Here is a 25,545-nt window from a genome sequence, read left to right as displayed (position 1 = left end):
CAAGTGTCGGCCTACTTTGAAATAAATTAAACACAGAACTTTGTAGGGCTATTTGAGTCCTCCTCATATTTGTGGAAAATGTATGAAATAAGAAGTACCCTATTTTTAAATAAATAAAACCAAATAGCTGCAGCCTAATCGTGTAACGGACTAGGTTTATGTTTATGTTCGGTTTTGACTTATGTTCAGTAAAACACTGTGTTGAAGGAGCGTTCTGATGTCTGAGGATCAGTGAAGGCGACGTATGTTCAGTAAAACACTGTGTTAAAGGAGCATTCTGTTGTCCGAGGGTCAGTGAAGGCGTCTGGGTGGGACATGTGACTGTTTGGACCAATAGGATGGTTGCTTGGGGATCGGGGCCATGTCTGTGATCGGGGCTCAATGAGGAAGTGAAGTGTTGTTGATGTGCGCAAGTGATGGATTTTTTTTTTTTTTTTTAAATAAAAAAAACCATGCGACGCTTAGCCTGGCGGGGGGGGGAGTAAGGCCTGGCGGCCCGCCAGTCCTATACAGCACTGGGGGAAACCCTGCCACTGTATAAGTATTCAGTGTTCACATGCAGAAAATACTTGTCTAATATCTTTCTAAGACATTTCCTCCATTTTTTCCCCCCACACAACTAAGAACATGTGTAAAAAATAGGCTCTCTCAAATTATTCCCAGGGATCTTGAGAGGATCCCTGCAATATATCTGGTAGGGGGTCCTTGGCTGGGGAAAAAAAACACATTTAGAATCACTCTTTACCTTCTCTATCTCCCTCCCCAGCACACAACGTCATTCACTACACGCAATCACTCGCCATCTCTCATAAGTTGTTTTCAGACATGACCTCCGGTGAAACTCCTTAGATTTGGGTCCCTACTTTCTAACCTCAGCTCAATACTGACCCTTTTCTGTAATGGCGTGTGGAATTACTTCAGTGATCCATCCCCCCCCCCCCCAACATTTTTGTTAAACTCTCAAACAAGCCCAAATATCCACATGAACATACAGGGCCAGTAGACATAAACTTGTTGAGGAGAGGGATAGTGCTGCCATTTAGCTATGCTCCGATCAGTGCCAAGAAGTCTAACTGGTATTCCTCCAAGATCTTCCCTCTTCAATTCTTATATATATATCCATCTTGAAAAAGAGAAAGCCCAATGAGTCAATATGGACAATTGAGATAATTTCACAGACATTAAGCTGCAGCCGATAGAACTTGACCAATTTGAATCTTCTTTCCTGGATTGATCTTAATATGTGTTCATGAAATCACTTCATATAGGCTATACAGTACATACCAGATTCAAACATTTGGTATATGCCTGCAGAACAGGCCAAGCCTACATAATAATTGACTAATTGAATAATAAATGTCTCATCTAGCATTATGAAAATGATCCCTATCTTTTTTCCTTCCCTTTTTGGCACATTTGCTAAACCCACCAAACTCCATTCAAAATCATTAAATTTGCAATACACACTTAATACAAGGTGTGGGGGTGAGGGGGCTGGGAGAGAACCCTCACCTGCACCACAGAGGATCAATCAGCGCAGCTGAGGACTGTTAGCTGATTGGTCCTCACACTTTAAAAGGCAGCGGCTTCGCTGCCTCAGGGCGCCTCAGAGACAGACTCGAGATACCTGAGGAGAGCCGAAGGTAGTTGGAAAGCTAATTACTTTGTGTGTTGAAGTTTATATGTTTTGATCACGTGTGTGGTGACAAATAAATATGTTAAAAAGCAATCGTTACGTCTCTGGCTTTGTGTTGGAGAGCCCCGTGGCATGCACCACTGCCACACAAGGTCAACAGGAGAAAAACAAAACTCTCTCAAACCATCCTTGCTTGTGTTTTCACTGTTTCAACAATTATTCAACACACAAACATAGTGACATCGTGGACATGTGTCTACTTGTGCACTTTTAACACAATTCTTGATTGTGTTCAATTAGGATTTAAAAGTAATTCACCCTAACCCTGTTTTATTTGAGGAATCCCATCTCAAAATATTGTTCACATTTCCCATAACATAAACGTGTTCACAATTGGAGTCCACAATCATCACACATTTTGTTGACTATTACATACAACCATTTTTTCCTCTGCATAATTGTTAATTTCTGTCTTCCTCAGGTTCACTTTTTCAACAGCTTCTTTTATGATAAACTAAGGACAAAAGGATATGATGGAGTCAAACGGTGGACAAAAAACGTAAGTGTTTCCTTCTTTGAAAACCCTAACCCTTCAATTAAGTTGTTGGGATGCACTCCTAGACCATCTTGTCATTTTAAATCATTAAGTGGCAAAACAAGCAGGAGTTACCCCCATGTTTGCTAAGCAGTTAAATCTGTTACTAGCATTGTCCCTAAATTGATGTGCACTTAAGTCAATGGAGAATGCCACTGATAAACCATTTCCTTAGGGCAGTTGAAAATGAGTCACTGGTGTGTTATATGGAAGTTTTTTGCTTGGAGCATCGCACTGGGAGGCGTCCAACTCGTGTCCAACCAGTGGACAGTTGAACCTAAATGCGACATTGGCCACACGTCAAACCTGTTAGCGTAGCAAGCGTGAAATACCTTGTTTGTTGTTCATTATCCGATACCCGATCTAGCTGTTTAGTCAATATCGGATAATAATATTGGATTGGTGCATTCCTATACAAAATGTTCAGCCGTTCTTTCTAGGATTATAGACTTTGTTGTTTGACACAGTGTGCTGTGGCGTTATGTAGTCTGATGGCTGATGAAACAATGGAACATCCCCCAAGTGCTTTGAGGCACTGAGGCTGAATATGCTCCTGCGCTGCCTCAGTTCAGCTGAGAAAGAATGATGGCCTCTGGTTTCTGTCATCTTTTTTGTCACTGCCTCAACACTGTCAAGTTCCATCCCTTTTACAGAGTTGGCCTTCCTCACTGACTTGTTGCCACCCCCCCAGCACACCACAGCAAAGAAGATGACACTGGCCACAACAGAACAGTAAAACATTTGTAGCAGCTGATTGCACATGTTAAAAGACCTGAGCCCTCTCAGAAAGAACATCCTGTTGTTGTTGTGTCCCTTCCTGTTGAGAGCCTCAGTGATGTCTGACCAGTCCAGTTTGTTTTTTAGATGCACTGCCTGAAACTTATAGTGTCCACCATCTCCACGCCTTCGCCATTAATCACAAAAGGTGTCAGGGATCTCCGTCTGTATCGGACATTCACCACCAGCTCCTTGGTTTTACTGATGTTGAACTGCAGGAGTTTTCTCCAAACCATTCCACAAAACTCCCAACCAGGTCTCTATTCAACTCTTTTTTGTCAACTGTGATGCAGCCGACAATGGAGGATTTTTTAAAGAACTGCTGTAGGTGGCAAGTTACTATGTTTAAGGGGTCAGAGGGTTAAGGGTAGAGGATGTCCCACCTTGTTAAAGCCCTATAAGACAAATTTTGAATTGTGAATATGGGCTATACAAATAAAATTTGATTGATGTTGTATTAGAAGTTTAGTAGAACGGGTGAATAGAAATTGTGACAGGACAGTTCCCCGGGGTGTACCAGTGTTGTTCACATCACATCTGACAACCAGTCCTGCAGCCTGACACACTGAAAGTGAGGTAGTCTGTGATCCATGTCGGAGAGCTTCTGGGGCTGACCTGAGTCGCTGAACGATGTTAAACACACTGGAACATTTTAAGAATATAATCCTCTTGGTGCTCTTCGGCCTCTCAGGGTGTGTGTACAGTATGCCCTGTGATCCAGGTACATGATGGCATCACCCCAATATCAGTCTGCTATGCAAACTATAGTTGAACCAGGTTGTCATGTATCAGGGGCCTGTGGTGCTGTAGGATGATCCTATTGAAGGTTTTCATGACATGTGACGTTAAAGCCACAGGTCTGAAGTCACTGGGAGCACTGATACACCCTTTCTTTGGCACAGGGACGACGCAGGATGTCTTCCAGGTCTAGCTTAGTTAAAGTGGGACATAGATACTGGGTCAAGCTGCCATTCGCTGCGGTGCTCACTCGCAACTCAATGTTTCAGTGTGAGGAATCAGCAGCTCTACTCAGTCTCTCTTGTGCGTGTGCTGACTAGGGATGAGTATTGAAAAGATTTTAACGATTCCGATTCGTTATCGATTCCTGCTTATCGATTCGATTCCTTATCGATTCTCTTATCGATTCTTTTTGGGCAAGGGGGGGGAAAAGAGCACAAACGGGTTTATTTACATTAATTTTCTTTTATATAATTTTCTATAATGATGCACACCATATACAGTATGTATACATAAACATTTAAATTTTTTAAATAACCAAAAACATTCACGTATTCCTCTTGAACTAAAGATAAACCTGACATTCTTCTGTAGAAATTACGATAAAATAAAACTTATATAACTTAAATAAAACTTACTCTGTTTAATTTAAACATGTTACTAGAAACTACAATGCTCCTTCCTTTTTTAAAAAGGGTATATGAAAACTGAGCTGCCAAAAATTAAACTAGCAGTGGCAAATACCATCAAGTCTGCACCAGCAATTGTAATCAACAAAATCAACAATTCTTGTGCAGAAAAATAAGCATGTCTGCTTTCTCCGGAAGGATACGGGATCTCTCAGGACTAATTGTGTCTCCAGCCGTGGAGAACACTCTCTCAGATGGGTGGAGGATGCCTGAACACACAGATAGGACTCAGCTAGACCTGACAGCAGGGGTAAAGTGTGTCTCTGGTCCCAGCTGGACCTCTTGATGCACTCTCTGGGCCATGGACTCAGGGAGCTGTTGTTGTTGCAGGGACTGCGACGTTACCGCCGAGCGAAGCTGCAGTAGCCGCCGAGCTACTGCGACGTTACTGCCGAGCGAAGCCGCAGTAGCCGCCGAGCTACTCCGGGTTGCCGCCATGACATGTTTGCTGCCGTCTGAATGAAAAAGTTCGCGCATGCGCAACAGCACAGGGAACCGTTAGCAGAATCTTTAAAGAATTTCGCCAACGATTCCAAGGAATTGGTTCACTGGGAACCGGTTCTAAACAAGAACCGGTTTTCGATTCCCATCCCTAGTGCTGACCCACACAGACACGCGCACACAAACGCAGTTTCATCGGACACATCTGTAAACTCAGACGAGATAAAATATTAATTTGGTTTTCACGATTACAAATGACATACATTTGTTTGCATATGTAGCTGTGAGTGAAATCTGATCATGAGAACATGCATTCAGGATGCATTTAAAACCAAAAACCATTAAATGCATAACGTCAATAATCACTGGGGGTTTGGAAGTCAGACAAAATGTTTGTAAGTTAATGTCGAAATATAAATACATGGAATAAACAAATAACATGAATACCTTTTTTTTCACTTTGACCTGGTATCATTCTAATCAATTCCAGCTGCAGCCTGTTCATACAAAAATAAAGGGAAGCTGTGATTTTAAGTCTTGCTACAGATGTTCAAAATGTTAAATTTAATTAAAAAGTATGGATTAAATTGGCTAAATCTAAACAAAACATTTGTAGGATTTGGTAAATCACAATCAATTGTGATTTAACAGGAAAACATATTTACATTTACTAATTATCTGGGTCCAGTTAATTTAGATGTACCATTTATCTGCATGATATTAATTTATATTTAATAACTGTATTGGTGAATTTGATTTAGATTTACTAATAATCTGCAAGAAATGTATTTCACACTGTTACTTTACAGTGATATCCTTATTTGCCTCTACATTCAATACTTGTTGGAAAATTACAATTTTAAATTGTTTCACATCACTTTAAAACTATTCAATATTATGAGATGTCACTTTGTTGCCATAATTTCCCTATTTAAAACAAACTCAATATCATGCCTTTTCGGGGCAACAGTTAACTTAAGTTTGGTCAACAGATCACAAAGACAAAAAGAACAACAGGTACAGTGCAACATGACAAACATACTAAACCATAGAGGTTTGCATCTTCACTAGCCTCACGATTCGATTACAATTCAGCAGTCAACGATTCGATTCACATCGATGCGTTTCAATGTATCACATCCACAGTTTTCTACATAACTGCACATGTCTGCTTTTTCATCGATTTTAATAAAATCAGTCGGACAAACATGAAGACTGTTTTTATTTAGAAAATGCTTTAAAAATATATAACATTGTTAATGTTAGTACAATTGTGCTGCAATTCAAAAATCAGTAAGTCCATGACAGTGGTCAGTGCTCTCCACACTGATTTGACATACGTTCAGTTTATACTTGTGTGCTGCACCTAAGACTTAAAAGGACAAACAGAATATAGCCTTTACTGTATTAAGGTGGCCCCGCCTGGCCCACCTTAGCAGCACCACTGCACTGAGGAGCATTGCTCCGCAGGTCAACAGGTGACTCTGCTCCTCTGATGTTTTCTAATCACTCGCAATTGATCTTTATTAAAACCTGCTGAATTCATATTTATGTTTCTGGATAAACAGGTCACTCACTTTAACACTGATGTCCTGACTTTTTGATCACGTAAGGTTACATTTGTCTAGATAAACTCTAGAGCGAATAAAATTAACAAAACCGTTGACAACTGTTTCAACCGTAGGGTATTTTTCCTTTGTCAGTCAGTGACAGACCATCACACAATAATCAACCAGTAATGTGAACTAATAATTTGTTGTAGGCCAGGATGAATAAACTATAATTTTCTATTACTGTAATATTTTTTCCATACCAATACTTTACAAAACGAATAATTGCAATAATGTGGAGAGACCATTTACATATTCAAACATGTAATTTGAGAAAATGTAGGGCTGGGTGATAAAACAATTGTCATATACCAACATAACGTACAGCTACAAGTTGCTGTTGTTGTTTTTTTTGAAGAGGTTGCTGCTGTCACTGTTGTTGTTGCTGCTGGAGGGCTATATTAATTTGAGATCCTAGACATTAAAAAAAAACATGGTAGAGGCTTCCTCAGGCTGCAGCAGCACAGTGGTTAGCTGGCAGATGGCACCCAACGCTACTAGTAAAAGTTGCTCAGTGCACACAGCAATATAAACACAACCATGCATGCTCATTCCTTACTGTGTTTATATAGAAATACACCAAATATTGTGCACACTGCTGCAAACCCCATTTACGGGCTTTGAAGAGGGCACATCAGGATGAGCTCAGGTCAGCTCAAAACTCATGTAACTGACGGGAGCAAGGTCATTTTCATTATAGCTAAATTATTATTAATTGTCAAATTGTCTTCATGAAGGGCCATGAAAAAAAGTCATGAGTCAAAGGAGCAGAGTCATGGGTAGAATAATGCGCCTCAGTGCTGCAGTGGTGCTCATTTGATTCATATCGCGATATTCACTCACCCGCCACTTTATTAGGTACACCTTGCTCGTACCGTGTTGGACCCCCTTTTGCCTTTAGAACTGCCTTAGTTCTTAGTAGCATTGATTCAACAAGGCGTGGCGTTTAAACAATGCTCAATTGGTACTAAGGGGCCCAAAGTGTGCAAAGAAAATATCCCCCACACCATTACACCACCAGCCTGAACCATTGATACAAGGCAGGATGGATCCAATGCAGGATGGATCCATGCTTCCATGTTGTTTACGCCAAATTCTGACCGTACCATCTGAATGTCCCAGCTGAAATCGAGACTGATCAGACCAGGCAACTTTTTTCCTATCTTCTATTGTCCAATTTTGGTGAACCTGTGCGAATTGTAGCCTCAGTTTCCTATGTAACCCATCTGCTTCACGGTTCGACGTGTGGTGCGTTCAGAGATGGTACTCTGCATACCTTTGTTGTAACGAGTGGTTATTTGAGTTACTGTTGCCTTTTATATCATCTCAAACCACTCTGCCCATTCTCCTCTGACAGTAGATCAGCAGTTTTTGAAATACTCAGACCAGCAACCACCAACAACCATGCCACGTTCAAAGTCACTTAAATCCCCTTTCTTTCCCATTCTGATGCTCGGTTTGAACTTCAGCAAGTCGTCTTCACCACGTCTAGATGCCTAAATGCACTGAGTTGCTGCCATGTGCTTGGCTGATTGGCTATTTGTGTTAACAAGCAATTGAACAGGTGTGCCTAATAAAGTGGCTGGTGAGTGTACGTCGATACTATATTATCATAAGATTTTTTTCCAAATAGCCCAGCACTAAGAGAATGTGATTCCCATATTTTTGAGCTATTATTTGATAAGCCTCTGTCTAGCAGGTCAGACACTGCATCATCAAAGCCTTATTCACAAACGCAGCTTGGTGTAATCGGTTAGCATTAACAGCAACCACTTTTTGAAAGCATAAATTGATGGAGAAATAACAAGAAATGGGCAGTTTTGCTTCTTAAATATCCTCTTGTGGCCTCATTGTACCGTGAACAAAGGCATGACAATGCCTGGTTAATGAGCCTCAGCGAATGTTGGGTTAGCACAACACCAGGCAAAGGGTCTTCACAAAACACAATGACCGACTTTCAATCAAACTACAAAATATTAAATGAAGGGTAGATGGCGAACCTTTTTTCAAAATCTAACGAGAGAAATGTCTACTGATTTTTCACCCGAAATATATAAACATTTCTACAGATGTTGTTTTAACCGCATGTCGCATAGGTTAAACCTGTATGTATACTTGTGTACAATTGTCTTGTGAAAACAGAACTTAGTATTTTAGGGGCGGCTGTGGCTGAGGGGTAGAGTGGTCGTCCTTCAACCTGAAGATCGGCAGTTCGATCCCCAGTTTGACCCATCTGCATGCCGAAGTGTCCTTGCGCAAGATGCTGAACCCTGAATTGCCCCCCATAGAATAACAAAGTGCTGCGAATAGATGCACTGTATGAATGTGTGTGTGAATGGGTGAATTTAAAACTGTACTGTAAAGTGCTTTGAGTGGTCAAGACTAGAAAAGCGCTATATAAATACAAAACTATCATTTAGTACAAATAACTAATATTACTCAACTCTGATGGCAACGTATTTTCTCATTAACGAGTCCCTTCTCGTTAAAGGTGTTTGGGTGGAACACTATTGTAGGAAAATGGGATAAATTAATTTAGCTGGTATCTTGAAAAAAAAAGGTGTTATTTGGAAGAGTAACCTGAAACTGTGACATTGAACAAACCACTTTTTCAGTCCTTGCCATGTTTTTAATCAAATCGTAGAAGAGAATCCTAAGAATAGATTCAGAGAAAAGTAATACGTTTTTAATCAAGATTCTTTTAAAACGGATAGTTCACAGAAAAATTTACATTTACTCATTATCTAGGCACCACTATACCGAAAGAGAGGGGGGGGGGGTGAAGTGTTTGAGTCCACAAAACACTTTTTTTTGTCCCATTGTCTCTCACACAAAATTGTTGAGCCATCAGAATGGCCATCTGCAGCATTATGACAAATCCTGCTTGTGTCTCTGGCCAGTTAAAAAACATTTCCCAACAAGTTTGTTCCATCCTTGGCAGTCAGACAATATTCAGCATAAACTCTATAGATGAAGTTATCTGTGAACGTTATCAAAAAAGCATACAGCTTTCTGAAAGCAGATTGAATTTGATCATCTGGAGAGACCCTTACAAGTAATATTCCCACCAAGTTTAGTAAGAATCAATGCAATGTTGTTATTTTGTACACATACACACACGGTAAAATAACTACCCTCCCATTTTCATCTGCACAAACTCTTTCTCGTCTGCATGGTTAATTAAATTGCTCACCACTGTTTAGAAAAGAAAGCTAATCAATTTCTTCTGTACTTTCAAGTGGTTGAAAGCAGTATGTAATATTAAACATAACAAGGTTTTCTCTTTCTACTACTCTCTATCCTCTCTTCTCATCTTACTCGACTTGTATCAGGTGGACATCTTTCAGAAGGATCTGTTGTTGATCCCCATCCACCTAGAGGTTCACTGGTCGCTGGTCAGTGTTGACATTCCTCGTCGAGCCATCACCTATTTTGACTCTCAGCGAACCCTCAACAGACGCTGCCCGAAGGTAGGACTAGACTACACGTACTCGTAGTTTATTGAAAACAAAAACAAAAATGCCTTGAGACTTTTGTGGATAGTATATTAGTGTGTGACGCCAAATTAAACTTTCCATCTAGAGAGTGTCCAGGCTGCAGACTGCCTTCATAGAACAGGCAGGTGTAGTCTATTCTGACACACCTCCTATTGCTCTGTTAACATTGACCATCAGCCTGTTTCTTTATCTTGACCTGTGTTCAGATTAACCCAATCTATAATATACTAACATGCAGGGTCTTGCCTGTGTTTGCAGAGGTCTTGGGGTGTGATGTGTTTTCGAGGGTTTGTGGTGCTGTTTGGGAATTTAATTATTCAAAATAAATGTTTATTTAATGTCACTGAGTTTTTTGCATGTTTTCTGTTTTTTGTTATACCATATTTGTGAAAGAAAGCTGAAAATACTTATTTTACTTGTAAGGAAGTCTATTAATGTTTTTTTTTTTTAAATAAATTTAGATTACCTGAAATAGACATGTTGATAGATATGAACAAATGCAGATATCACTTATACCTGCAGACTTGCGAGTGATCTATAGGTCAAGGGGGTTGTAAAAATGTACAATGAGCGGAGTGGCGGGTGAGTAAAATAGTTAATGCACGCAGCAAGATTAAGAAAGATTTTTGCTCATTTGAGAGTATTGATCAGTATGTTTTTAAGTGTTTACAATGTGGAGTTGGTTAGAAACAAATCAATTTTAAACTATAGTGGGTCAGAGACGTCAGTGTCGGTATGTGTGCGTGTGTGCATGTTAGTGCAAGAGAAGAGCGTGAGCAGATTCGGGTTGAATATGAATGTCATGATATATATATACTTAAACAATGTACAATTGAGCATCGTTCTAACAATCTCTCTGCATAGAAATTTTAATCGTTCACAATCTAATTTTCACCTCTACTACCACACTTAAATAGAGGAAATAGCCTCTTGTTATTTTCTCTAACTGCACACTTTTTGTTGGAGATTAAATTTTAAATTGATCAGCCACTTGCGAATCAAAAACTAAAATCCCTAATTGCTGAAATATTCAGACCCTACATTCAACAGAAACGCCTCTGGTACTTTTACAGGTATGTAAGTCCCTACAAGATTTGTATTCATGGATTTGGCAGTTTATACACTTTAGACATACAAAAACACACACACACACTGTACATACATTTACACAGAAACTTGTTTGTTTGCTTTATCTCTGTAGTCTTTTAATTGATTATTTTGTTGTTTACAGCACATTTTTAAGTATCTGCAAGCAGAGGCCATCAAGAAAGACCAACAAGACTTTTTGACGGGATGGAAAGGCTTTTTTAAAATGGTGAGATGCATTATTAGTTTTATTTTTGTCCAAACTTGACTCGCTGACGCAGATTGAGGTTTCTCATTACACAAAGCCCTCTAAAGAATTAATTCAAAAATTGGTGATCTCTGTGGGGGATCGTAGGCCATGGATGCTGATAGTGATAGTTCATAGTATTAGTGTGCCATCTGTGCTATGGTTTGCTAACATGACGGATTGTATGTTGCAGAATGTGGGTCGTCAGAACAATGACAGTGACTGTGGGGCTTTTGTGCTACAGGTGAGTTTCTCAACTTTAAACCCCTATTGACACATGCAGAATAATGTGGAATATTTTGTAGCCTCAAAGTAAACTATTTCAATGTTAGGGGATACATTGTTTATCTAATCAGTATCTCTGTCGTGATTTAGGCCCATATGCAGTCTCAGTTTCTGTGTCTACCCACTGTTGGAGCCTTAGAAAGACTACAGAGGCTATGGCTTTGAAACTAATTAAGTGTGTTTAGTCAACTCAGCCAACCCTGGTCTATCTAACTCAGGAAGTAGGCTGTTAGTTGCTAAAACTTGAGGATCTATGGAGCTGGTCGCTCAGCACTGGAGGAACACACCCACCTATGGGCTGATGTTGCACTTGGTGTAAATGCACTTACAGAATGTTTGTTGTCAAACTGTTAATCTGCAGGCCTATAACTTGTTCCCCCCCCCCCCCCTCCCTCATATACCCCCCCAACACCCTGCAGTACTGCAAGTGTCTGGCACTTGGGCAGCCATTCAGCTTTGGCCAACAGGACATGCCACGGCTGAGGAGGCAAATGTACAAAGAACTATGTCACTGCAAGCTCATTCTGTGACCAACCCCCTAAAACCAAGCCCACCATCTCCAGATGCTCCCACCCCTAACCCCAACAAGATGGATGGACAATGATATAACAAGAAGAGGACAATGAGCATATGATTGACTGGAAAAAGACAAACTTTTGAAAAACGTTATTTTTCTCTGCCAATATCCAGAGAAATTACTTCTACTGTAGGTGATGTTATTATTTTGCTTTTTTGTCTCCCTTTGCTTCCCTTCACCCCCCCTTTGAACCCTCTGATTTCATTTCCATGGTTATTCCTTTGTGGTTGACAGAGGCCAAGACTAGCTTCCGGTTTGGAAATGTGCTCATCTTCCATCTTTTTGTATACCATATCTATTTTTCTGTCTGAATGGGAGCATGGAAAAAAGATTATGGTTGGCTTTTTAAAGAATCCAGCCCAGATGAAGGCCTGAATCACAATTAGTCTGACTGCTACTTAAACGGAAGATGCATAAATAGTAAGTGCAGAGGTGGTGTGAAGAAGATTTGAACAAGTCTGTGTACGCTTGTTGTTAAGTAGTACCAGTGGATTTCCGTGCCTACCATCCATCCACTCTATACATCAATTGTGTTCCATTCCAAGTGTTCAGTCTGAAACTCTGAGCCAACGTCTTTTGAAGAAAAAGTAGAAATACACTCCCCCATGCTACAGTCAATGTTATGTTGAAGATGCATTCTAGTCAGCACATAATGTTTGCCGCTGTAGTGCAACGTGACATTTCCAATGTATAATATTTGCTTATTCATTTTCTAGAAGATGTTAAGATGGATTTAAACTGATTCTGAAAATGGAAACATGTTGACGTCCGAAAATGGCAAAACAAGCTCTCCTGGTGCTTTTTTTTCCCTGAAGGAAACAAGTAGTAAAACATAATCCTTGAAACACGTTACATATTGACTCTTTTTGCCAGAAACCTCCTCAGCCACCATCTTTATTCCCAGTCATACAAGTGGAACATATGCACATGGGAGATTAGATCTGCATCTGTTGATCACACCCCCCCCCCCCCCCCCCAAACAAGCCAGACTGACATTGGCCTAAAGAAGGGGTAGCTTTACATAGCGTTTATCTTTTTCTGTGTTTTATCTCTGTCAGTAAATGTGTTGATATGCTTATTGCTTTAAAGAAACGGTGTTAAAAGGAGGACTACAAATTTGTGTTGTTTCGGTGTAGGTACAGAAGAGATCCTCATGCTAGTATGTCTTTGAAAGTTCAAGAGCCATTTTGGTGTGGAACATGACAGCTACACAATAGATGAAGCATGTCCACATTGGAGTTACAGTGTCCTCCTCTTCTTTTTGTAACGAAAGACAAATTTGTTGATAGCTGTGTTTTGGTTTGTTTTTCTGTCTTTTTTTCAAACAGGAGTTGATGCAACAGAGATGACAGTTTTATATATCTTCTACAATTCATTATGGTTGCTAAAAATTAAAATACGTGGCAAACGAGATGTGTGTGCAATTTGTACTGATATTACTGAATGGGTATACGCTGGCTATGCTATCTGAATGTTGTCCTGGATGTACACAATTGGGATACAGGTATTTTACTTGAGATTTTCCAATTTATGCCACATGACAATACAACTAACATTCAGATCAGAAGACTGCACTCATTTATTTATTTATTTTGTCACAAGTAGCTTAGCAAATAGAGATTTTTTATTTAATTAAAAACATGATTGATTAACAAATATCATGCACTTTTAATTAAATTGGATCCAGCAAGACCCTTATCAGAGATCTCTATAAGGTGACACATCTTAAGATTTAATCATTATGACTAATCTTGGATGTTTTGGAAGATGGCAAAAATGTATGATTTATGCTAAATTGTTATAGTTGTGTTTTTTTATATATTCAAAAGACTTCACATAACACATTAGGGCTGATGAGGAAGCTTTAATACAACACTAGTAAAAATCTGGCATGGCAAAGAAAAAATACGTGAACCACTGCTCAAAATAGAGGGAGATTGGGGATGGTTTGATGTGTGGATGTGATATTTGCTAAAAGGACAGATACATTTTACAGCATTGGTTTTGATTCGATTACAATTCAGAAACAAGACTTTTAAGACTGGTGTCAGTCACTATAATAACAAACCCTTTTTATAACCCAGAACTCTAAACATAAATAGAATAACTGAGAAAATAGTAAATTTTACTATAGAATATATCTATGTGAACTTCTTTCGTTCTGATCCAAATTTTCTCTACTTAGTATTCCTATTAAAAAAAGAGAAAATAACTCTTGCCTGAGGTTAGTATTTTACCTGTGTAGCAGTCAGAAACAGACCTTCGGAAAGTTTTCCCCCACCAAATGTAAACCTAGCATCCATAGATCCAATCCATAGGTTTCCTCAATAAGCACATGAAAGATTACAACATTATCTATTGATTCTATTATATACTGTATATGTCTCTTTGCATCACTGATTGCTCAATGTTATATATAAATGTGGAGGAAAGTGATGTTTGAAAGCAGCTTCAAGAGCTTTTTTGAGAAGATTGGCAGGCTTGAAGGGTAAGGACATTGAGGAGGAACATTTAACAGCATACTTTAGACTGTGTGGTTTGATATGAAGATAACAGGGTGTTAACAGGGTTTCCTTCCAAAGCACCCAATCTGGACATGAGTTTCAAACCTTTATTGTTCACCAAAGACATGAAACCCAAAAAATTAAGAAAGGGAAGTTACACACAAGCTTTGAGATCTGATATCACAGACACACAGAGGGCGGGACATTATATCGATGAGATATATTGTTAGTTAAGTTAGTTTAAACTTTGATGCTGGAAACGACATTAACAAACATTACTAAAGATGGAAATGACTTAGGTCCTTCTTTAGTACTCACCAACATGCTTAGAAACGATGCACTGACACGGTCTTGTTTTATTAGAGGAGTTTATCAGCACTTCATTATTTGACCATTAATGTGGTTTGAATGAATTCCACTATGAAACAACTGGGTAATGGGACATGACTACATAGTTACACAGTCTATGAGTCTGACTCATCATTAAATAATTTGAAGTGAAATATGTGCCTGCTGTAATTTTCCATTCTCTGATTTGCTACAAAGTTAATTGAAATATTGTTCCCAGTAAACCAGTAGAGAAACGTAACCCCCCGGGGACCGGCCCTTTGTCCGTGCTGATGGCTCAACTGGTGCGGGGGGCCTGGACACAGTGTACCGGGGCCGCCCGGCTGAGAGGGACTTAGCTCCATCTTGCACATTTCTGTTATAAAATGTTAACTCCGCCCTTGTGCTATGCTACAAGTGAATCAATCCTGCACGTATAAAGGCGCTATGACCCGCCTACTTCCAATGTGACGTCCCAATCGGCCAATCACATGTCTCGCTGGGCGGGAGTTCGGTTAAATGACGGCGTTGTGTTGCAATGAGAGAGCTTCTTTGTGCGTTGTCAAGGTATATAAGACATTTCTGCCGCAATTTCTTTCTTTGGAATAATGTCGGCTGAAAGTGAACATAGGTAAGAGACGTTTACTTACCTGTTACGCTGCGCTGTTCCCGAGTGTGTTTAACGTGTTAGTGTCTGTGTGTCGCAGTGTATTATCGAGACTTTTCGTGATGTAGATATAAAAGGATTCGTTGTGGCGGTTATGTGCTCGACCAACGTGTAGGCCTCGGACAAACGTCGCAGTATAAGCGGTTGCATTCCACACCAGCCAGCTCCGGGACGTTCATTCATAGATGTTGGTATATATATTCGATTCAAGTGTGTTGCTTCTTACGGCATAGTTAGACCGTTTGTTTCAAAGGCAGGATTGGTCGCCATCTGTCCCGAACGTAACGTTATTAAAAAATGGACGAAATGGCAGCCGGCGCCTTGGGTAGCACGTGATTAAGCTTTGGTCAAGGCCTCAACAATGCAATTTTTTTTTTTCGATGACTCCGTCATTACATTTCTTAAGCACGATGAAAAGCCATATTGGGTGTGTACATCTCCAGTGTACGAGGAGGAATTATCACGGTCCCCACGCGGAGATTTTTGTTCTTGTACGACCGGCGCACATGGTCGAGGCGGTGTTAGCCGGCTGCTTCGACAATGCCGGTAGCGTAGGCCGCTAAATACCAGTCGAAGCATTCCCCTTATGCTGCGGTTGGTGACGTTCTACCGTTGGAGAACAAACTGCTGGTTTGTGTCGACGTTTGCTCTCGTTACCGGGCATCTTTCACCCGACGAGGTTATTAAAAAGCCATGTGAACTAGCAGGGCCTGCTGGCATGGATGTAGCGGTTTGGAGCTAATGCTAGTTGAGCAGTTCTTAAATATTGGCACACCCTTTGTGTGAAAACCAAGTTTAAAATTCGCCATCCGTGATGGTTTGGTGTTAAATATGGGGTCTGGAGGATATCCGATTGTTTTCTCCGTGGCGATTTGTGACTTTAGTCACTTCCAACGATATCGGCCTTCACCGGAGAAAAACCACCATCTTGAATTGAAGTAATAGAAATGGCGGACTTCCAGGCAAGGCGTTCACTTTCTAGAACGATGTTAATGGCGATGTTTGAGTTTAAACGAAAATCCTACACGTGGGTTCTAATGCCGTGTTTTGGAATATGATCAAGAATTTGCCGATTGTTCATTGATGCCACCATAAGCAGGAAACTGTCGCAGGGTTCGATTATAACGGAAATGTAGTTAAATTTTGGCCACGGTTTCCTCCCAAAATTATCACATGGTATCAGCATTCCTAGGAATAATTGTCTTGCAGTTTTGATATGTTAACTGTGTGATGTGATACAGAAGTGAGCTCAAACGAATTAATACATGACTCTTTGTTTGTCGTTCTCAGAGACAATGGCCCAGAGGGCATGGAACCAGATGGGATCATTGAGGTGAGTGATGAATACCCAAACGTAAATCCATGTCAAGATATCCTAAAGAAGAGCTTAAAAGCTTTTTCAGCCCCAAAGTGTCATAAGAACGGTTAAAGTATTAAATGCACACATAAATACAACCTACAAAATTAATTTTGCATTACCTCTACAGAGCAACTGGAATGAGATCGTGGACAGTTTTGATGATATGCACCTGTGCGAGGCTCTGCTCAGGGGAATCTACGCCTACGGTTTTGAGAAGCCTTCCGCTATTCAGCAGAGAGCCATTATGCCTTGTATCAAGTGTAAGTTGATGGTACTCTTTTATTTATTACACAATTTGTGCTTTCGACTTATGGATCTGGTTTAGGTTTTATTTATTTATTGCACCTAGAGTTGTTAGTGCAAAGCCTGTTGTACATTAGGTCAGTATTCATTCATGTAATGTCACATCTGTGTTGATTATATTAATAATAGTCATTGATCCTATTTATTGGATACCTGATTAGAAAGTATACAGTAGTTCAGGCAAAAGGAGTACCAGAATCTATGAGCACAGAACAAGTTGACCTCCCTAAGTCAGGTTGTAGTTGATTATGTTTAGCTGGGAGCCCTAGAAATGAATTAAGGTTAAACTGGGCAGATATATACTTATAACCTTTTCTTGTATCCGCCCTTCCTATTAGGTTATGATGTGATTGCTCAGGCACAGTCTGGCACTGGTAAGACTGCCACCTTTGCCATATCCATCCTTCAGCAGATTGATGTGGAGCAGAAATGCACTCAGGCTCTGGTTCTGGCTCCCACTAGGGAGCTGGCTCAGCAGGTAACATCTCTCAATAACAATCTCGTTGCAGGAAATTTTCCATGGGTTCAGATTGGATACTTAATATCATTAGGCTTGGTATATTTAAAAGCTTTATGATATTACCAGAACTTGAGTGAACAGTGAACATCTCAATGCCAATCACCCCAAATGCTCTATAATTTTCTTCATCAGAAAATGAGACATCATGACAACTCACCTCTGAATATGGCAACTTTTAAGCATGATCCTCACTAGAGTTTAACTTAACTTTGTGCTAATACCAGTTTTGATAGAAATCATTCTTATTTATGGCAAACACGCCCAATGGTTAATTTCATTTATATTAGACAAAATCCACGATAACTGTGTTGACTTCATGGTTTAGAATATGCGTCAACAGACTGTTTCTTACATCTTTAACTAGATCCAGAAGGTGGTGCTGGCCCTGGGGGACTACATGGGAGCAAATTGCTATGCCTGTATCGGAGGGACCAACATTCGCAGTGAAGTCCAGAAGCTGCAGGCTGAAGCCCCTCACATTGTAGTGGGAACCCCTGGCCGTGTCTTCGACATGTTAACTCGCAAAAACCTGTGTAAGTCCTAAATGAAAACGATGGTAAATAGTTTCTGTACCCTGTACTCCAGTTAAGTGCATTTCAGATTATGTTTTTTTTCAGCCCCTATGCATACTGCTACACTACATGAGAGAATCAGAAATGCTGTATAGTGATGAAATCCATGCGTGTCATATGACTCTGTTACTCCTGGTGTGTTGTTGGTCTTGTCGGCGTTCTGCAGACTCTAATCCTCAAGGCAGCAGGGATTCAGAGACATGATCACACTTAACTTCTGAATACAGCCACATCACAGTAGCTCATGTTAACAGATGATTGTTTGCAGTCATAGCCAGAAGTATACAGGCAGAATAATGAATCATGTTGAATTTATTTTTTTGCAGCTTCAAAGAACATCAAAATGTTTGTGTTGGATGAGGCTGATGAGATGCTTAGTCGAGGATTTAAGGACCAGATCTATGAGATTTTCCAGAAACTTTCAAGCAACACGCAGGTAAGACCAGAACACATCTTCCTCTCTTAAGAGGCAGGTAAAAAAATCACTAACCCTCTCTCTACCTTGAGTTGAGCCAAATCTGGATTCAATCAGCAACCTGTCGGTTTTGTTTTGCAGGTTGTCCTTCTGTCGGCCACCATGCCAACTGATGTTTTGGAGGTCACAAAGAAATTCATGCGTGAGCCTGTCCGAATCTTGGTGAAGAAAGAGGAGCTGACCCTTGAGGGTATCCGCCAGTTCTACATCAATGTGGAGAAAGAGGTGAAGAAACTTCTTTCCTGTATGCAAGCTCTGCAATATACATAATATACATACACTTTGAGGATCTGCTGTGTAAAGAAAATAGCTTTCTGAACTTTGGGATGTGATGTTGTTCCTTAGGAGTGGAAGCTGGACACGCTTTGTGACTTGTACGAAACCCTGACCATCACACAAGCTGTCATCTTCATCAACACAAGGAGGAAAGTAGACTGGCTCACTGAGAAGATGCATGCCAGAGACTTCACTGTGTCTGCTCTGGTAAGATCCTGTACATGATATTACCTGGTGATATTACCACTTGAAATGGCAAATGTTTTTTCTGACTTGGCCATTGCTGATCTGCTGCTAGCCTGTATGTGTTGTACAGAGGTGTCATGACTGTACCTTTTTGGGGGGGGTGGCAGGCACAGTCTACCTTAAGTAATGCCTAGACTAGCATGTTCGCTTTTAAGACTGAGGCTGAATGCAGTCCAGGATCCCTCTCCTCCCATCTTCACTGTGTTGGTGAAGGACTGAATGTTCCATGGTAGAGAAACGCATCTGCCCTCCACAGTGGCTGGGCTCAAATCCCTGACTCACTACTAATTGGCAGATCACACTATTTAGTCTGTGCTTAACTTTTAATAGTAACTGTATTTTAAATTAAGCGGGACTCAAGAGCATGCAACATCAAAGTTTCCCTTTTTAATTGCTGTTTTCACAGCCTGGCATTCTACAGATTTTGCATATTGTGGAAGTTGTACTGTTGCTGGTATGATGTCAAAAATACTTATTTTCATCGTCTTTATTTATATTTTCTGCTGTGCACTACACACATTTGAGATTATAAGCATAGGAGACACGCGCTGTGTACATTTGAGATTACTAAAGTTTTTCCTTTTTGAAGTCTCAACCTGTATTGTACCATCTTGTTTCTTAGCACGGTGACATGGACCAGAAGGAGAGAGACTTGATCATGAGGGAGTTCCGCTCTGGCTCCAGTCGAGTCCTTATCACCACTGACCTGCTGGTATGTATAAGAAACATGACCTGTCCATTCTGGTTAAATCATGAAGTTTTCACAAAAGTATATGCTTGGAAGACATCTTGAGCTTGTGTCATGACTGTCCCTTTGGGTGGGGGGGGGGCAGCACAGTCCACCTTAAGAAATACCTACACTAGCAATTTTGCTTTTTAGATTAAGGCTGAATGCAGTCCAGGATCCCTCTCCTCCCAACTATAGTGTTGGTGAAGGACAGAATGTTCCATGGTAGAGAAACGCATCTGCCCTCCACAGTGGCTGGGCTCAAATCCCTGACTCACTACTAATTGGCAGATCACACTATTTAGTCTGTGCTTAACTTTTAATAGTAACTGTATTTTAAATTAAGCTGGACTCATTTTGAATATATTGGTTTTAGAGAACACTGTCCTGTTAAACTAAACTAAAATAGCCCATATAGTGTGAACGAAGACCTAAAACAAGGGTTTTTACTTGGGATTTGTTGAATGAATGGCTTTGTAACTAATGTTCGTTCTTTTCACTTCAGGCCAGAGGTATTGATGTCCAGCAAGTGTCCCTAGTCATCAACTATGACTTGCCAACCAACAGGGAAAACTACATTCACAGGTAACAACATGAGTGCCAGTATCAAATTCCAATAGGCAGCACTTTCTTTGAAGTTGTTTCTTAAAACAAGGTAATCGGCTACTTCTAACTTTAAAATGATTATAAAAGATGCAACGCTGCCTGTAGTCATGGATAAAAAGCCAAATGGACTTTATCTGCTCCTGTCATGACTTGACGGGTTATTTTGTCATTATTTCCAGTTACCAAGTTGGTAATCAAACCTTAGGAGGACTATCTTTGCAACTGATCAGTCTGTATGTGGTGTATGTGTATCTCGCAAACCTTTTCAGCTTCAAATACATTTATTTTTAATTTTTCTGGGAAGTACTGTGCCCAAATCTGATTTTGACATGTGACTGATTCAATATTTATAAAACAAGCCGCATTCTAGAGTCCACAAGACTTGTGTTCAGTTGCATTTGCTGTTGAAACTACCAGATGTTCTTTCCTTAATGAAGTCCTTTTTACTTCTTGCGTTCAGGATTGGACGAGGAGGTCGTTTCGGCAGGAAGGGAGTAGCCATCAACATGGTGACTGAAGATGACAAGCGAACCCTAAGGGACATTGAGACCTTCTACAACACCACCGTCGAGGAGATGCCCATGAATGTGGCTGATCTTATCTAGAAGAGTCCACATGCCCTTTGCGCTGCCCCCCCCTGCTTATTTTAGAAATTTAACCTCATTACTTTATGATCTGAACCATGACTACACTCTACAGGAAGGAAGATTGCAGTTCTTCTTCCTAATCTTTTGAAATAGTTTTGGCCATCGTGGAAGGATGAATGCTGACCAACTTAATCTGCTCTCCATAGTGTTGCTCTATATCGCCACCTAAATACTTATAACATTAATTTGAACATTTCTAAATTTAAGTTTTGCAAAATTAGTAAATTTTGAACTGTTCTCAGTAGTGCAAAACAAGTGCATTCTTGAAGGATCCTTGCTCTGACTGTGAATGATGTCTCAATTGGTAACTTGCGAAGTGAAATCTTGAGCTTTTGTGAAATGTGTCTGTGGGTTGTACCCTGACTGCATCACCAGGTACTGCACTGGTAGTAACTTGTAGACTGGTGGCTAGACTGAAATTGGATTTAGACTTGCCACATACAGAAAATGGGACAAGCTATTTGACCAAATCAGTATTTAAACAAGCTTCAGTGTACTTAATGCATCTGTGGTCATGTTAAGAACAGGTTTTGGGGGGTTCTAGAGTACACAGGGCATATTCAATAAAAAGACCTGTATAGTAAAATCATTCATGAATGAGTTGTTTACCATTTTGATCCTTTTAACGCTGTTTCACAACTGTAATTTTTTTTTTTATAATTTTTTTGCTATTGTACATACTGCTTGACTTGTAAAGTCACATGTCCAGTAGCATTCACTTGAAGACTGGCGGCCACAAGTGTTTGGAAGCGAAAACAACGGTGAGTTCTGTGAAGACTATAGCCTCCATCTTGCTGGATTTTCATCTTTTTCTCCATTCACAAACTTGTTTATTTTGAAACAGAATTTGACTGATGGAGGTTGGGTCAAATTTTGTAACCTACCTTGCCAAACCGAGGGGCAGGCTGGGATTCTGAAATGAAAGGACCAAACTACCCATGATTGAGTATGTGGAGATTTCTCTCCCTCCCTCTTCTACGCTTATCATGGGGTGTGGTGTCTGGTTTAGGAGAAGCATTGTGTTTTGGGGGTGTATGGTCAGTGCTATTTTTTAAGATGAATATATGGAGTTGTTGACCTTTTTGAGACAGAAACCGTGTATTAAGTTTTTTTTTACATTGGATTCTGTATAGTATTTATTTTAATGGTCTTAAAAATAAAGGTTCTCCTTAACAGTGTAAACTGGCCTCTGCATTGTTGAATAGCATGAAAGCTCTTTGGGCCAAATCTTGTGTTAAAAGGTTGGTAGCCAAATTAATGGTTTCTCATAATCTTGAAGGTAACTGGCTCTCGGTTGTATTTGTGCGTGAGGCCTGCTGCCCTGAAACTCGAGCATTACAGTTTGTTCAACTACTGATTTTGACAGGCTAGCAAGTGTACCTACTGATCAGGTTGTGGTTCAATGTGTTATTTGGATCAGATCGGTGTAGAATGTGTCAGGTTCCCGGTCAGCCAAAAACAAGTGAGTCCACTGAGACTGGCTCACAAAACACTGGACAGTTGAGGATTGAAAAACAGCCTGGCCTGAGGATCTGGATCTCTGAAGAAGCTGCAAATGAAGTCCCCAGCATGGAGCCATCCTGCCTTGTTTTAATAATCCAGGTTGATTGTACCAAATGTTGTTACTTTTATACTTAATATCATAAAATCAACCATGCTTTGAATGTCTGTCCAGTAATTGCAGAAGTGAGGCTATTGGCGAACAAAATGCAGGAACCAGCAGTAATAGTGTAATGTTCCTGGTCAAGAGCTTAATAGAAAATTTTAAGCATAGAAAACATTTCCAGGTAACATTAGCATATTACTAGGATCTGGTTTTATTGGGTTTAGTTCACTTATTAAAAGTAATTATGAGCTGTGACAACTGATAACCTCTTGACATCACAAGAATTGCAACACAAACCTCGAATTGGAAACAGTTAAATAGATTAATGATACCCTAACCCACACATTTTTAGTTATTGACTCATTACATGTTTTTTTTTCAAGAGACAAAGTACAGAAAATTTGACACCATAGGGGATGCATATAATATAGAGAGAATGTTTTGATACATCTTAGCATATATTTGTAATATATCTAGCTGCACAGCCGGCTCCACAGCCGCCCTGCAGCCACAGGGCGGCTGTGGCTGAGGGGTAGAGTGGTCATCCTCCAACCTGAAGGCCGGTGGTTCGATCCCCAGTCTGAACCATCTGCATGCCGAAGTGTCCTTGGGCAAGATGCTGAACCCTCAATAGCCCGCCATAGAATAACAAAGTGCTGCAAGTAGATGCACTGTATGAATGTGTGTGTGAATGGGTGAATGTGAAACTGTACTGTAAAGCGCTTTGAGTGGTCTTCATCAGACTAGAAAAGCGCTATATAAATACAAATCCATTTACCATTTACATGAGGTTCAACAGAAACATGCACCTTGCTTCACCCGTTTCAAGCAAATTACATTGGCAAAATGGGAATGTATTTCCAAACTTTTCCCCTCCACTAGAGGGAGACGTTGTTCTTTCATAAGTCAACTGGGAGCATCACAGTCTGAGAACATGTGACTTCACGGTAGGTGGAAAATGATGCTAAAAGATTCAGAGCACATTACCAACAGTTGGCAAACCGGAGCATTCTCAATGTCTTCAATCGGTAATAACAAATCTATATGCTCGCATGGATGATTGGCGGAACAGACAACAAAAATTATTCTCTTCTTCCTGCCAGAACCCACTGACGGCCAGAGCGCCTTAACAAGTCTGAATGCGTGAAACCGTTTCTGTTTTGTTTTGTTTCACTATGGACTTTAAGTCAGGCAGAACTTCCGTATAAATGTGAAGGACTTAGTATTTTCTGTAATTTACTTTGATGACTTTAGTATTTATCATGACACACTGCCAGATGTTGACCATGGGCTGAATACAATTACTGCATTTATTGTTGAAATAGCCACCATGTAATGCCACACGTGAAAACTAATAATAGTAATTTTATTTGATTATTTTATTTTAAATTCTTTATTCTCTATTGTCCTGTTTATATGTCTTTATAATAAAGATATCCACTTTCCTTTACTTCGTTGTAATTTTATTCACGTATTTTATTTGAATGTTTGATAAGAAATCAATGTAAGTCGATCTGATGTCCTCTTAAATCATGGTGAGACGAAGGTTTGTAATGACACAAATTACACAGGTCACAGTTTAAATCCAGTGCCACTGAAAACCACTCAAAGAAATGTCCTTTTTGAAGAGGCAGAGAGTTTCTTTTTGTCACTAACCACATTGTGTCCTGACCTCCTCGTCCATGATATTGTAGAAAAAACTATTTTGCAACATTCTAACTCCAAACCATGATATTGAATCTAGGGAGTTGAGAATTGTCTACTTGCAAAATAATACATCAATATTTCTAAAGCCAAATCTGGCCACAATCAGATTCACTAGTTTGATGTCACGTTTCCATCACAGGGGGGTGTACTGTTGAAAACTGGAATTCTCATGGGTATTGGTCAATCCCATTTCAATTCATTTTCTGTACTTTTAAAGGGTTAGTGGTGATGAAGAATGTAATTAGTCATCAAGTTCACATTAAGTGACATTTTGAATTGCATTTTCATTTTCTTTGATGAAAGATGAACCATCATCTCAGTCTCACGTCACTTGCACCTTGGAACATGTTCCTTTAAGATTCTCTTATTTGGCTGCATTCATCCTTCCCTCAGTCACTTGTCTTTGCAGCTGAGATGGGGCTGCCACCAACTGGCTTTACATCAGAGATGGTGCAGTGTGTATAATAAGCAGTGTCCAACGGTCACTGGACACAATTTTTGGAGTTTATCTCATTCCACCAGAAAATCTAGAGTTAAGGTCTGAATGACGCATAAAATGTCAATTTTTTTCATTTAATATAAAATCCACACCAGTTTTGTAAGTGACACTATATCCATATCTTCTTTATGTAACACATGTAAACAAAATTTACTCCTGCATGCACAGTAAATAAGAATATGGACCCTGCACCAACATGCCTGAATAACACATATCTCTCTCTCACACCTAGACACACCCACAGAGCCACATCACAGGCAGGTTAACCTCTCCTAACCTCCCTGGTGTCCCAATATGATGTCCATCAGCCTCAAAACATGTTATG

General features: G+C 40.0%; 2 protein-coding genes and 1 non-coding gene across 3 annotated transcripts in view; all 3 read left to right on the top strand.

Moving 5' to 3' along the window:
* senp3b (SUMO specific peptidase 3b) overlaps positions 1 to 13,135 on the top strand; it is a 28,565-nt gene extending 15,430 nt beyond the window's left edge. The window contains exons 8-12 of the mRNA XM_061066483.1: positions 2,118 to 2,195; positions 9,819 to 9,956; positions 11,215 to 11,298; positions 11,510 to 11,560; positions 12,021 to 13,135. Coding sequence (XP_060922466.1) covers positions 2,118 to 2,195; positions 9,819 to 9,956; positions 11,215 to 11,298; positions 11,510 to 11,560; positions 12,021 to 12,131 — 462 coding nt within the window. The 3' untranslated portion in view covers positions 12,132 to 13,135. The remainder of the gene's footprint in view (positions 1 to 2,117; positions 2,196 to 9,818; positions 9,957 to 11,214; positions 11,299 to 11,509; positions 11,561 to 12,020) is intronic.
* Positions 13,136 to 15,573: 2,438 nt separating this feature from the next.
* Positions 15,574 to 21,997, top strand: LOC132996162 (eukaryotic initiation factor 4A-I). Its single transcript, XM_061066484.1, has 11 exons — positions 15,574 to 15,640; positions 16,967 to 17,009; positions 17,164 to 17,296; positions 17,678 to 17,817; positions 18,224 to 18,392; positions 18,758 to 18,867; positions 18,988 to 19,131; positions 19,252 to 19,389; positions 20,051 to 20,140; positions 20,661 to 20,740; positions 21,222 to 21,997. The coding sequence occupies exons 1-11, from the start codon at positions 15,618 to 15,620 to the stop codon at positions 21,364 to 21,366; spliced, it is 1,215 nt and encodes a 404-aa protein (XP_060922467.1). The 5' UTR covers positions 15,574 to 15,617; the 3' UTR covers positions 21,367 to 21,997.
* LOC132996404 (small nucleolar RNA SNORD10) lies at positions 18,521 to 18,656 on the top strand. Its single transcript, XR_009677116.1, has one exon. It is a non-coding gene; the product is annotated as a small nucleolar RNA SNORD10 (small nucleolar RNA).
* Positions 21,998 to 25,545: the final 3,548 nt, after the last annotated feature.

Source organism: Limanda limanda, chromosome 22 (assembly GCF_963576545.1).
Source record: "Limanda limanda chromosome 22, fLimLim1.1, whole genome shotgun sequence".
Taxonomy (NCBI): Eukaryota; Metazoa; Chordata; class Actinopteri; order Pleuronectiformes; family Pleuronectidae; genus Limanda; species Limanda limanda.
Note: the sequence above shows the minus strand (reverse complement) of the source record. Positions and strands in the feature narration are given on the sequence as shown.

Bases quoted from the DNA above. Each gene is read 5' to 3' on its own strand.
- LOC132996162 (XM_061066484.1), top strand. From the start codon at position 15,618: ATGTCGGCTGAAAGTGAACATAG. The intron at 17,297-17,677 runs GTAAGTTGATGG...CCTTCCTATTAG, and splicing joins CATTATGCCTTGTATCAAGT to GTTATGATGTGATTGCTCAG. The intron at 19,132-19,251 runs GTGAAGAAACTT...GTTGTTCCTTAG, and splicing joins ACATCAATGTGGAGAAAGAG to GAGTGGAAGCTGGACACGCT.